The sequence below is a fragment of the Phacochoerus africanus genome, chromosome 16 (assembly GCF_016906955.1).
Source record: "Phacochoerus africanus isolate WHEZ1 chromosome 16, ROS_Pafr_v1, whole genome shotgun sequence".
NCBI classification, from domain to species: domain Eukaryota; kingdom Metazoa; phylum Chordata; class Mammalia; order Artiodactyla; family Suidae; genus Phacochoerus; species Phacochoerus africanus.
Window position 1 is genome coordinate 20,460,051 of NC_062559.1, and position 14,318 is coordinate 20,474,368.

Consider the following 14,318-nt stretch of genomic DNA (forward strand, 5'->3'; position numbering starts at 1 on the left):
GAATCCTAGTTGAAAAGATCAGGAGTGGGTGGCTTAAGACAAGCCGACCAAAAATCAGGTATAAATTCAAGAACTTTCACCAGAACCTACGAGCAACTTGGGAAGAACATCTTTAAACAAACTGATACCCAGTATTACCCAGAGACAGGAGCTCTTGAGGATTCTAGCAGCTAATAAATCATTTCCTACAGGTGCGCACGCAGAAGAAATTTCCAGGAATGTAGCTTCGAGGTGCTTCCTGAAGAAGACATTACAATACACATCCTACAAATACCACACTTGGCCAAAGAGCTATGTATGTGCTCACCCCAGCACCCTCATGGTCCCTAAAGCACAATCTGCAAATTAAAAAAACCGGGGAACTCATCACAAGGAGCACTTACTCGCCAGCAGATAAAGCACTACCTCACTGAGAACAACAGAGTTTCCACAAACAGGCAATTCTACAGTCAGCTCGGTTCATGACCTCTGTTCACTACAGAAGGGAGCTAATGAGTCAAGCCAAGGAGTCCAGGGCATCTAAAATGACCCCTGGTCTTGCGTGCACACGCACACAACTCCCGTCCGGTCTAAGCGGGAGAAGTCTTACTAGGAAAAGGCAGGGTCAGAAAATATGAGCCATTCAAAACATCTCTCGATTTGGTGGCTATCTTCAGCCATTTATTCAAAAAATTTACAGCCACAGTGATGCTAACAGCTGGCACCGAGAAGGCAAGGACAAGCAACCTCACATAAACCTGTCAATTTAGATCACAAAGCATCCACAACCTTAGGGCCTGTTTCGATCATTAATGGAAAGGACTCTTCCATAGTGCGAGTGAAACACATTCCTATCAAGCGGGCAATGGGGAGCTGACAGAGCAATGTTTACCAACACCGAAGTAAAATACATCAGCGGTAATGCAGAACAAGAATCCCAGACTGCCAGCTTTGTACTTAACACAGCAGATTAAGTTATCATACGGTAAAAGTATTTTTAAGGGAAGGACAGCTCTGTGATACATCCAGTGAGAAGAGAAAGATTCCTCCTCAGAAAAGCTCCTTGTCCTTGGAGAGCTCTCAAGGGCCGAGTGCCGAGGAAGGCTGCACCTGCTACCGTCAGAGACCTGTCCTTGCATGGGGGCTCCTCAAGCTGGGCTGGCCTGGCCCTGGCCCAAGGAACCTTTTAACTGAGCAGGTCCCGATGGGGCCTTCCCAGGAGAGACACCTCCCCCAGACCCTCTGCTGTAGCTCCTCTCTCAAGTACCCCGAATAGCATCTCTGATGCTGAGTTTCTCCAGATGTCAAAAACCACCATCAAATGGAAGGAATTAACTACTTGATGATCACGAATGTGTGGGTCCCCAGACCTTCTGGAGTCTAAGGATTAATCGTGTTAACCACCCTGCTGCCTCAACAGCGACCTTTCAGAGACCTGTGCACAAGCTGATCACATCCCCTGGAAAGCCCCTCCCTTCGCCTGGCCTTTAAAAACACTTTGCTGGAAGAACATCTTTGTGGCTCAGTGGTTAACAAATCTGACTAGCATCCATGAGGACGCAGGTTCAATCCCTGGCCTCACTCAGTGGGTTAAGGATCCGGCGTTGCCGTGAGCTGAGGTGTAGGTTGCAGATGCGGCTCAGATCCCACATTGCTGTGGCTGTGTGTGGTGTAGGCTGGCAGCTGCAGCTCCAGCTCTGATTCAACCCTATGCCTCGAGTGAGGCCCTAAAAAGCAAAAAACAAAACAAAACAAAAAAAACCACAAAACAAACAAAACCCCACAAAAAACAAAAAAAAAAAAAACCCTACAATACACTTGCTGAGACTCTTCAAGCAGTTCAGGGTTTTTTTGGGGGGGCACAGGCCCCCTGTTCTCCGTGCTTGGCCCTGCACTAACACTTTTTCTGCTCCAAACTCATTTTCAGGTTTGTTTGGCCTCACCGTGGGTTAGGCACACAAACTTGTGTTTGATAACACTCCGTTCCTTTCCTTTCTCCCAGAAGTCTCATCTCTGCCAAATGACTGAAGAAAAACCAAGCTCCAGTGGGCTTGGCACCTCACCTGTGACCTCACACTGTCTGCGAAACTGAAGAAAAACGTGTAATCCGACACTGGTTTCTCTGAAGAACAATTTGATGAAACATCACTTCACAGGGACATCTCAAAGACTAATGAGATAATGTCTAGAGGGCTGAGGGCAGTCAGCAGGCTGATCTACCACCTGGGGTGGACATGTGTTGTCTAGGACAACGAGGCTCAAGAGAAGCAACTCCTTGGAGCAGGTATGTTATACTCAAGAAGTGACATACCCCCCAAAAGAGCCTGACCCCGGCTATCTGCACACGATGGGGATGTGGGCCTTTCTAGATGCCCTTTGCTTTTACTTGCCATTCTGAGTTATAGACATCTGAGCTGAGATACCTAATTTCTGTGGGCTTTGGTTTCTTCCTCCCTATAAAAATAAGAACAATATATGATCGTTCAGGGTAGAGGTGAAATTTTAAGTGAAAACAAAATTCAGTGCTTCCCATGAAGAAACAACTTAAGTGACAGCTCTCTTTTTAAGCTAGGATGAGCATTATATGAGGTGCCTTAATAAAAAAAAAAAAAAAAGTCTGTTTAGTTCATGCTACATATATTGGAATGGCAAGGGGATCGTGCCAAGGCAGCCACCAAAGAACAAATGAGCCATGCTGTCTACAGTCGATTCAGAATATTCTAACCCACAGAAATAAGGCTATTAACAATGGCTGGGTTTCCAACCTGGCTCATAAAAAAGCACGTTAACCCAGAATAGAGACAGTATCGTTTACACAGGATACCAACCATTCCAGACAGTGAGACCAGATTTATCACGAGTCCAGTTTTGAACCTGCTGGATTTTTAAGTCCGGCATACGTGGAAACCATTCCCATCCACTCCAAAGAGCTCCATGCCCCCAGAAGTACAGACCTCAGCGAAGACAGGTTCCCAAAAGAGAAGGACATATGTAGGTGACACGAATTTGAAATAACTCCCTAATTTATGGACCAATAACTTCCCAAATGTCTGCATTTATCCAGAGAATTGCACAATTTTTAGTGCCTAAAAAAGAGTCAGCCTACAGAACAAATTTCAATGGCATAAAAACCATACAATGTCAGCTGTTGGTTTACAAATGAGCTTCATGCCCCAAATTTACTTAAGAGACACAGTGACAAAAACCGTTAGGGAACAGACGAATTTGGGGGAAGAGGTTTCTGGAGACAGGAGAGGCTGGACTCAGCATCTAGCTATCGCCAGGGCTGAAGCTTTATTGCTTCTTGGAATTTCATCTCTTCTACTACTTTTGCTCTTCCAATGTCCAAACAAACTTTGAACACAATGGTTCCCATGGTGATAAAAATTCTGTAATCAAGGGACAAGAGTTATAGTGATTCATATGGCATTTGTAAATGCCGTATTAAACAGATAAAAATACGCAGAGATTCTACTTTCGAGATTCTATGAAACAGCTGGGGGAAAGTGCCATTGAGGATCCCAGCTATTGTTAACTCCCTTATTCCACTGAGAGCAAAATGACTTAGGCACCAAAACTCTTGCTTTTCTTGGGCTGTCTCGAAACATGAAGGGAAACAATACCCAGAGAAAGAAGACAGTTCCTGCTCTCAGAAGAGGACTAGAGCCCTGGGTCTCTTAGGAGGGCATCAGTCCCACCATCTTATATACACCACGAATGCCATTCTGAAAAACTAAAAAGGACATGTTGAAGTGACCAAGGATTCCACGTGTCCACTACACCGGGACCATGAAGAACTTCTGAAGAGACGAGCAAGACAGGCCTCTCCTCCACGCATGCACCTTCGTCAAATGCAGTCAAAGCACAGCTGGCAGACGGCAAACAGAGGATGGGGAGGCCATTTGACCAGGCAGTGTGGCAATCCAGACAGCCTCTGAAACACTCCCAGGATACACAGGTGTCCTACCTCTCCCTCAAACCACACACACACACACACACACACATTTTGTGGGAGCTGGAAGCAGGTAAAGACCAAATCTGTGAAAGGGGTTAATGGTCATCAAATGTTGCACACCGACTCACACCTCTTGACCTCAGAGCCAGCAAAAAAGAAAGAAAAAGGAAAAAAACCATAACTGAAAAAGTCAGGCTATGCTAGATGCTACATGAAAGCAGCATGACTAAACAAAAACAATCCAACTTACTGGCATCTGGAAAACCGTGACTGACTAGTATCACCCTAGATTCTCATCAGTGAGAGAGGAAAGGCAAATCATAGACGATAAAACCAAGGCTCAGAGAGGTGCCTGGTTACCTTCATTAAGGCAATTAGCCAGAAGGAAATCTTGGGAGTGAATCCAAAGTCACTTTCCATAACTGAAACGGAGGCCACTGACTCTTAACAACGCACGTCACCACTTCGCCGTCCATCTTCTTTCTCTGCATTCTAGAAACCCCTCAAAACGGTCTTGTTACAGACTCTCTGGGATGGTCAACTAACAGTCTGGGCAGAGAAGCTGACTGTACCTCCATTATCTTGCTTCAGCTGTGACAGGCTGTCCTAATCAGCTCTCGTGCGCACAGGCACACGCGGGCACACATGCCCCCTCTCGGTGCCTCTTAATCACCGTGTGCCACACTGAACAGCTGCAGAGGTCTGAAGGGAATTGGCAGAAATGTGCGATGATGTGCTAGCCGCCCCCCTGAGGCAGCCACTGCCCTGCCGGCTCCCAGGCTCCAGAGCACATGGGTGTTCGCTGTCGCAGCTGATGGGCCCAGACGACAGGCAAGTGGTTTCAGGTGGTGAGTCAGGAAAGGCAGTTTGCATCAGGAATGTTCCAGCCCAGCAGAGCTGAGCTGCATCCTATTCCCTGCGCAGGGATACAGTATTCATCATTTATACAATGTCACCACGGGGGACAAAACTTGGGCTCGGCGCAAATAGAATCCAATCAACTCTGATGCAGAGAAACCAGTAAATGAGGTTTCTCCCACCAAGAAGGAAGCTGACTGCTTAAGAATTGCCACTGCATCTGACACTGCAGGTCAGTCCTTTTATCCCGAGATAGAGGACTTTACAAAGGCCCGGCAGGCACACAGTGTTTGAGAGCAGAGCCCTGGGGTAACCTTCTAGAAGCATTCGGCAGCTGCTACCCTGGGCGGTGATCTATGCTCCCAGGGAGGGAGCAGAATCAGAGAAGGGCGATATTCAGACAAACCAGGTGGATGACACAATACACAGCACACCACAAGTATGGGCTGCCACTCCCTCCGAGGTGATTTTGGGCGGCTTTCGACAGAGACGCACGTGTGGGGGGGATTCCCGGCCTGTCTCTGTGCTACTGTTTGTGAGCCAGTGAATGAAAGCTCTAGGATAGCAACGGGTGAAACAGAGACGTTCGACAGTCAGTCAGGTAACGGGAGATCTAGAAATTGGACGAGGCTTACAGCCGCCATTCGCACAACACGTCATGAATGGATACAGCGTTCTGTCAAGTTTTCTACAATGACAGATGAGCCTCGTCAGTGAAGGAACCTGAGAAGATTTAATGCTCATTTTAGGGATTCCAGTTTGGTTTCTCTACTTCAGAATTAGTAATTTCATCATAGGCCCAGCTTCAAAATCTCATGTGAAATGTATTATTCTAGTGACTGAGGTACATAATAAAATGGGTTATATTTGTATTTATTATACCCTGCTTTAACCTTTCATAGCACCAATCGTTTAAAAACCAGCATTTAGGGAAAGAATGCTAATTTGGCTTCAAAGCCAGACTTGGAACCAAAGGGCCTTCCTTACCTTTCTGAAGCTACCAAAAAAAAAAAAAAAAAAAGGCACAAAATACTGTGTTTCTTGGAAGAATCCCCACGAAAGCAAAGTCAGGAGAGGGCCACACCTCACAGTCCTTCCCTCAACAGATTTCCCTCAATTACCAAAGGAACCATTCCACTTGCTTTCTCTATTTACCTAGAACATAGAGAAATACCCAGCATATTTAGGGTGGAGTGGGTCAGGAAGGTCGGAGGAAGAGCAGAGGCTCACTACCAGCTTCCCAGAACAGCAAGTTCCGCAGCAGGTCCTAGAACATCCTGCCCTCAGAACACAAGGAGATGGCCCGCTGGGGGCCTCTGAGCCCTGGCACTACCCTAGAAAGGTGGGGTTGGTCTCCCTAGGATTGACCAGGAAAGCAGGCCCTCCTCCCCACGAAGGCAGGCTCCAGTTCCGGGAGATGGAGGGGACCCAGAGAAAAACAGCTAACTCCTCTCACCAGCAAATCCCACAGCCCAGACGTTTAATGGGGGTGGCTGGAGAGAAGCAGAGAGTCGGGTGGATGGAGCTCAGAGCAACAAACATGCAATTATTGAAACTGGAATGGAGCCCGGACCCTGGAAAGAACACGCCGTGAGAGCCCTGGCAGTCACAGTGTGGTCAGGGCCCCAACTTTAAAGTTCTCCCAGGGGAAGCCACTTGTAATACAGAGGCATGCCTCCCTTTGCAGCAAAGTAACGCCACTCCACTTGGTGGAGGGGAGGCGTCTGCTGGGCTCTGCGGTTCCACCACGAGGACCCAAGTGAGACCCATCCCCACCATCTGCTAATACATTTCTGTCACCACTCACCTTTTTCCCGATAAGCTTCTTTCGCAGAAATTCCCGGGCTTCAAACATATAAGGAATGTCATAGAGGGGACGTAGTTTCTTGTTCTTATCCTAAAACCAAAATCAAACACCACATCAGGAATGGGAAAACCAACACATGAACATAGCCGACAGTGCAAAATCCTGACGGGCATCTGAAATACGCTATGTCGGTACCGCAGATATTGAATCATCGCTACGTACAGAGTAAATGATCAATATTTCGTTGAAATACTTTTATAGGGAAACAAGATTATCATCTTTTCTAATGACAGGCTCAAAAGGCTCAAAAATAAGCAATAGCATTTTATACAACTGGAAATAACCTAAATGTTCAACAGGGAAACAACTACATGAACTGCAGTACGGAAGAAGCTAGTATTTGGGCCCCTCTCACAGATATATCTCATTCCATTATGCTGTAAGCCTTTATCAAGCACCTACCGACTATTATCCCCAAAGCGCTTTTAAATGCATTTTTTCCTTCCTTGTTATTTTTCTAAATATGTATTATAATCCTGGGCTCTAAATCCTTGTAACCTGGACTTCCTGTTATGGTGCAGCTGAAACGAATTTGACTAGTATCCATGAGGATGCAGGTTCGATCCCTGGCCTCACTCAGTGGGTCAGGGATCCAGCGTTGCCGTGAGCTGTGGTGTAGGTCTCAGCTTGGATCCTGAGTGGCTGTGGCGTAGGCCGGCAACTGTAGCTCCAATTTGACCCCTAGCCTGGGAACTTCCATATGCCCTGGGTGCAGCTCTAAAAAGCCAACAACAACAACAAAAAAAATCCCTGTAACCTAACAACAGTAACAGTAATAGATGAAATCCTACATATATAAAATAACACAAACTAGTTTTGAGTAAGTGCTAAATCATTTCATATAGACTAGGGACTGAAGTGCTATCACAGTTCAAGAAAGTGGAAAGAAAAATAATCAGGAAATGTTTCACTGACAAAGTGGGACTCGATGCGAGTTTGCAGAATAGGAATAAACTATGAAGAAAATCAGAAAAACCAGGACGGGGGGGGAGAGGCAGAAATAAATAATAATTTAACACACAAATACACAACCAATCTCTTCAGCACTTCTTGGGTCCCAGACTTCCTGACAAAAGAGGTGCTCTAAGCAATGTAACTGAGACGATGAGAGAGGGTCTGGATGAAGGTGACAGAAGTGAGAACGGACAGGAACTTAGGAGAACCAGTTTAAGAAATGAATCAACAGGAACTGGCAATGGAGTGGAGAGAGGGGATAAAGAGGAGGAACCTGAGAAGACTGGCTTTCGGGGTAGAGGGAAGAGATGGAGGACTGGAAACCGTGCACAAGAAACTGGGAGGCCTTCGCTGGGGGGATTGGTATCGTTACATTCATTAATGTCTCTCTCCTGCTAGCCCCTAAGTTCCATGAGAACAGAGGTCCAGTCCACTTCTGCTTTTTTTTTTTTTTTTTTTTGGTCTTTTCTAGGGCCGCACCCACGGCATATGGAGGTTCCCAGGCTAGGGGTCTAATCGCAGCTGTAGCCACTGGCCTACAGCAGAGCCACAGCAATGCCAGATCCAAGCTGCATCTGCAACCTACACCACAGCTCACAGCAACGCCAGATCCTTAACCCACTGAGTGAGGCCAGGGATCAAATCCACAACCTCATGGTTCCTAGTCGGATTCGTTAACCACTGAGCCACGATGGGAACTCCACTTCTGTTATTCTTTATGACCCCAGACCAAATATATAGTACCTCCCTTGTAGCATATACTCAAAAAATACTTGGATGTACTAAGCACAAAAGAAATATGCGGAGTAATATACACAAGAACAAGTATTCTAGAAGAATAGGACTGCATGGACAGATTTAGGAACCTCTAGGGCCCAGATAATACGTGGAAACAAATCAGAAAGGAGAAAATTAATGAACAACTCCTTACCAAGATGCATGTCACTGCTTCCCCATCGTGTACAATTATCCGCCTGACCTCAACTTTGCCCTGGTGCCACCTTGTACACACCTGACACAAGATCTCTATACAGTCCGTTCTTTACTTCAAGTATTCAAGTTATGTTCGCTTGGAGTTGCCGTCATGGCTCAGTGATTAATGAATCCGACTAGGAACTATGAGGTTACGAGTGGATCCCTGGCCTAGCTCAGTGGGTTAAGGATCCGGCATTGCTATGAGCTGTGGTGTAGGTCGCAGATGCGGCTCGGATCTGGTGTTGCTGTGGCTGTGGTGGAGGCCGGCGGCTACAGCTTTGATTGGACCCCTAGCCCGGGAACCTCCATATGCCATGGCTGCGGTCCTAGAAAAGACAAATAACAAAAAGAAAACAAATTATGTTCTCTTAACTAGCCAACTATTCTCCAAGAACATTTATCATTTTAATACCCCAAATTTAAAGTAATCCTAATGACAATTCTGAGATCAAGGACATTAAAATAGAGGTTTCCTCCTAGACCCAAAGCAAGCCTTGGTGTCCAAATCATTTAATAAACATTTCAATCCACTGGTATCATCCACAAAACATAATTTTTTGAATTTGATCTTCACATTAATCATCCAACCGAGGAAGGGAGGGAGGGGAAGTCTAAGGAAAAAAGGATAGAAAGGAAGCATCATCATTCTGGTGCTCTTGGAAGAAGTTAAGACACCTTTAGAACCGAAGGTGAGTCTCTGTCCTTTCTCCAAGTTGATGTGTGGAAATCTACACCCTCTAAACAACTGGGATTTCCAAACTCCCATCAAAAGTCATGTGGTGCCATGATTACTGCCTAAAAAGCGAAGAACGGCACGAACCATGAAAATCTTTAAAGAAATACCGTAACACTGAGTTTCTCTTATAGGAAATAACAAGGAGAATGGGACAAGTGAGAGCTGCCTGGCTACAGGAAATATTGCACTGACACAAAGGCAGATGTACAGGATTATGGATATTTGATAAGCACCCAAGCAGCCAAATGAGAATAGTGAATCACTACTGAGGAGTCCTAAATAGAGTTTATGATGATACTACTGATAGCATAAGAACGCTCACTAGACAGAAGATGCTAGGGGCCAATAATGAACAGGATTTTTAATAAAGACAAAAAAATCAATGGCTATCAGAATCAGCCATCAGGAATAAAGAAGTGTCAATGAATTCATATTCCCCTAGCAATAAAGAAGTGTCAATGAATTCATATTCCCCTAGCAATAAAGAAGTGTCAATGAATTCATATTCCCCTGAGGGCTGCTGTGTGATTACACAATTACACAAGACTAAAAAAACATTTTTTTCAATGAACTGAACAAAATAATCGATATCTCTTTTACATGGCCTTATGATGTGCCATAGAACCTACTGTTGGAAGCTTACCCTACTCATTTCGAACCATCACAGAGGTTTAAAAATGTCACTCATCTGAATCCCCAAACAAGAAATGGTAAGAAACAGTTTCAATAAGCATTCAGATGAAGGTCATTGGATGACAAGCACCTCAGTGTATGAACACAGCCGTCTAAACAGAAGTGTGTCAGGACTGGGCCGAGATACTTTCAAAAGAATGAAAGGAAATAGAGAGTCTACCAAACATCCCAATAAAAAGCAGGGCGACTTCAGAGTCTGATGATATATCTCTCAGGAAGCTAGGAAGGAACTAATAGCACAAGCAGAAAACAAGATATCACAAGTGAAAACAGAGTGATCTTGTTACTCTAACCCTTCAGAGCTAGTAGCTATTGACATCTGCAAACATCTTACAAGAGAGATATTAGAAGTCCCAAAGAAACCACAAAATAAAAGCAATTCCTCCAAATTACCAGGTACATAAAAGCCTTTGAAATCTCTAAGAGGCAATTGAGGTATGGAATGTATTCTACGAAAACAAGACTCGAGCTGCATCTTGCCTGCTAAAAAGGACCGTCTAGCTTAGATTCTAATTTACATGGAAATATTTTTTAAAAAGAATAGAAAAGAATGCTCGATTTCTTTGGCAGGCAGATAACACACAAACCAATATGCACTGTAATCGCTTCATCCCGAGAGGTGACACTGCATACAGGCCCCGTCTTACCCCCATTAGAGAGCACGTCAATCTTCTCTACCTCTCCCTGGTTTGAGAAGGGGGCTCGGCGTCCCTATCTCAGCACGTGAAGTCAGGTTGGCATTTCTTAGAGGACCTTATCTTGCCAAAACGAGCTCTCTGATCAGTGCTTGCTTAGAGGAAATGGAAGGGACCGCCCGTCAACTTTATCGTCTCCATCTTGTAACGGAAAAACTGTAGCCAAAAATTTTACTGGACCCTATGATCCTGCAGGATTTCTTAAAACAAGGCTGAATAAAAACAAACTATGAAGAGATTGATAAATGTGACCTCACTAAAATTTTTAAAGTTCTTTACTGAAAAAGCATCAGGAACAACCCGACAGGCCAAAGCACGGGCTCAGTAGCTGATAAGTTCAAACAGAAAAAAGGCAGAGCAGTGTTGAGAGAGAACTGAGGGACTAGGCTACACTCGCAAATTTCTCAGCAAGGCCAAACCTGATTACTAAATTACATTTTAGCCAAGACTCAAAGGAGGCATGGGATGCAGTGGAACAGCCAATGCAAAGGCCTTGAGTCAGGAGATGCCTGTGGGGTTCAAAAAACAGCCAAGACATCATTGGGGCTACAGCAGAGTGCAGGAGGGGAGAACAACAGACTTCACATGCGGAGGGACTACTCTGCCCACTGTGTTGAGAACAGACCCTATAGCAAGGAAAGGGAGACTTATTAGGAGATTAAAGTATTAATGAGGGGGATGACAGATTATATCAAGGAGGACTGGTGGAGGGGTGGGGTGGGGTGGGGGAAATGGTCAGAATCCAAGAATATTCCAAAAGTAGTAGACAGAATGAGAGATGAGGAAAAAAGGGAGAATTCAGGGATGACTCCAAGGTTTTCTATCTGAGCAAATGGAAACACAGGTGAGGTCATCACAAGAGATGAGAAAGACCGGGGGGTGGGGGATCAGAGTTGAGCCATGGGCACACTCGACTTTCAGGTGGAGGCGTGGAATAGGCTGTGTGCATGAAATCTGGACAAAAACTCTGAGCTGGTGATTTACATTTGGGGGCTGTTGGCATACAGGTGGCATAGAAAGCGGAGAGACTGAAAAGGACCAGCGGGCTGAGACCTTGAGCATGAAAAGGTAAGGGAGAAGAGAAGAAGGAATGCACAAAAGGAGACGGAGGTGGGAGCTCAGCAGGAGGCAACCAGCAGCGCTCTGCCCTGGAAGCCAAGGAAAGAAAGTGAATTGAGGAGGCAAAGAGCAACCATGTCTGACCCAGCAAGGCAAGGAGACCAGGACCAAGATCTGCAGGTTGTATTAAGCCGGGGGGGGGGGGGGGGGGATCGTCATCCCTAACTTGACAAAAGACTAATTTTGGTGAAGCAGCAGGAGAAGGCGGCTGAGGAATGGGAATGGGAAGAGAAGAAGTGGGGAGAGTGGGTACATACAATACTTTACAAAGTCCTGCCACAAAGGAATACAAAGAGATGACGAGGCAGCTGGCACTGGAAGCAGGGTGAAGGCGAAGAAGACTCCTCCGTGTTTGGGCCGAGAGGGGAGAATTCTAACAGGCAGAGGTCCTGCGGAAAGCAAGCAAGTGGCAATGCCGCAGAAAGAGGATGGAGCTGCTAATGCAGTTTCTCTAAATAGGCAAGGAGTGGGTGGCTTTCCACTGGGGCACCAACAATTCCACCTTTAGGTGTGCAGATGCAGACACTGTCAGGTGGGTGGAGACAGCAGTGAGAGTTGTTGGAAGGTCTCTCGTTACTTTGCTTTCACTCAATAAAGGAAGGAAGGGAGAACAAATCAATGAGAAACAATCCAACAGAAAAACTGCCCAAAAGGTATCAACAGGCATCTCACAAAAAACTGCAGCTGGACATTAAGTGTATGAAAAACAGGTAAAACTTCATTAATAAGCAGGGTGATGTATGCTGAGATCCTATAGGACACGCGCTATATTGTTGATTTCTCTAAGTAAGGATGAGGGTGCAGGCGTGCCCTAACGGCACAAGGGATTACACAACGGCCCTTTCACACGGTGCTACTGGGCATCATTTGGTTTAAGCTGAAGACACGCATCCCTGTACGGAGGAAATTGTACCTACAGGTAGGAATAGACCCTCGAGAAGCTTAACTTGTGCAGGCCAAGTACTACAATGCTCCTGTACACAGTGTCTACGGTACAGTCACAGAGCAGAACACAGCCCTTGGCCTGAATGAGAACAACATGATAAATGAACCAATCTGAACAACACCACGGAGCAGGAAAACAAGTTGTGGATAATGATTTAAATGTGGACTAAAAACAGGCACAAGCAACATTATTCTTAGAGACATTTAAGCAGCAAAAATACAGAAATACTTACAAACAAAAGTCAGTGGTTACGGATGCAGGATGGACAGAGGAAGAGATGAAAGGGGAGAGATATGGGGGGGAAGGGTCCAGGGGGCTCCTCATCTGCAAAGCTGTCTCTTCAAAGAGGACCTGAAGCCAGCGTGGTGTAATAGCAAAGCGGAACAAAGAATGTTTGTTATATTTCATGCTACAACATTGAGGGTTTTTTTAAGCTGAAAAAAATGTTTAGGGCTAAGAAACCCCCAAACCTTGTTTGGTCAACCCTCACAACGTCTCACACTTTTATTTCTCTCAGAGGCAGAATAACCAACCGGCCATTCTTTTCCTTGTAAGAAATGCATTAAATTCCTTTTTTTTCCTTCCACCAAAATGATATCCTTTCATAGATCTTTCCATGAAGCAGAGGGGAATAATTTAATAACAAACATGCACTCAAATAACCTGGGTCAAAAACAAGTTTGACTTTAAAAAAAGAGAGAGAGAGAGAGAGACTTGGAATATATTCAAAGTGGCCAAGCAGAATTATACTCTATGCAGATCTTAAAACAGACTGTTGAATTCAAATAGGAACAAGAGAGGGGGAATTCCTTCTGTGGCTCAGTGGTTAACGAATCCAACTAGGAACCATGAAGTTGCAGGTTCAATCCCTGGCCTTGCACAGTGGCTTAAGGATCCAGCGTTGCCGTGAGCTGTGGTGTAGGTCACAGACGAGGGCTCAGATCCCTCACTGCTGTGGCTCTGGCACAGGCCGGCAGCTGTAGCTCGGATTCAGCCTCTTGCCTGGGAACCTCCATGTGCCTCAGGTGCGGCCCTAAAAAGACAAACAACCCAAAAAAAGGAAAAAAAGAAAAAAATGAAAGAAGGAAGAGGGAGAGAGGGAGGGAAGGAGGGAGAAAGGAAAGCAAAGAAAGAAAGAAAAAAGAACAAGAGATATGACCGTGTTTAAATAGATAAAATTTCCAACAGTAAATGGACAGGTCCCAGTTGCCCTGCCACACATGCTATGTTAATAAACAAAGGCTGCAATTTCCATTTGAATTAGGGACTTAAAACAGGAAGATTAGCACATGCCCCTGGCATATTTGCAATCAAGGACCTTTCAATTCCCTTGGCAGCCAGGAGACAAAATCCACAGGGAAATTCACTATTTATTATCCTTAAACACAGACAATAGCACATTTTTATGAAAGGCAGGTCTAACTAGATAGACGATTAGAGTAAGCAGCTGGGCAAAGGTTTAAAATTGAAACCACCTCAGCCAAACGGAAGCTATCGTGCACCACTATACCTACAGGGCCACACACAAAAGATCCACATAC

General features: G+C 45.3%; 1 protein-coding gene across 2 annotated transcripts in view; it reads right to left on the reverse strand.

Annotated features, from left to right (window-relative positions):
- SND1 (staphylococcal nuclease and tudor domain containing 1) overlaps positions 1–14,318 on the reverse strand; it is a 392,960-nt gene that overhangs the window by 242,511 nt on the left and 136,131 nt on the right. For both annotated transcript variants that reach the window (XM_047762976.1, XM_047762975.1), the window contains exon 11: positions 6,600–6,689. In XM_047762976.1, coding sequence (XP_047618932.1) covers positions 6,600–6,689 — 90 coding nt within the window. The remainder of the gene's footprint in view (positions 1–6,599; positions 6,690–14,318) is intronic.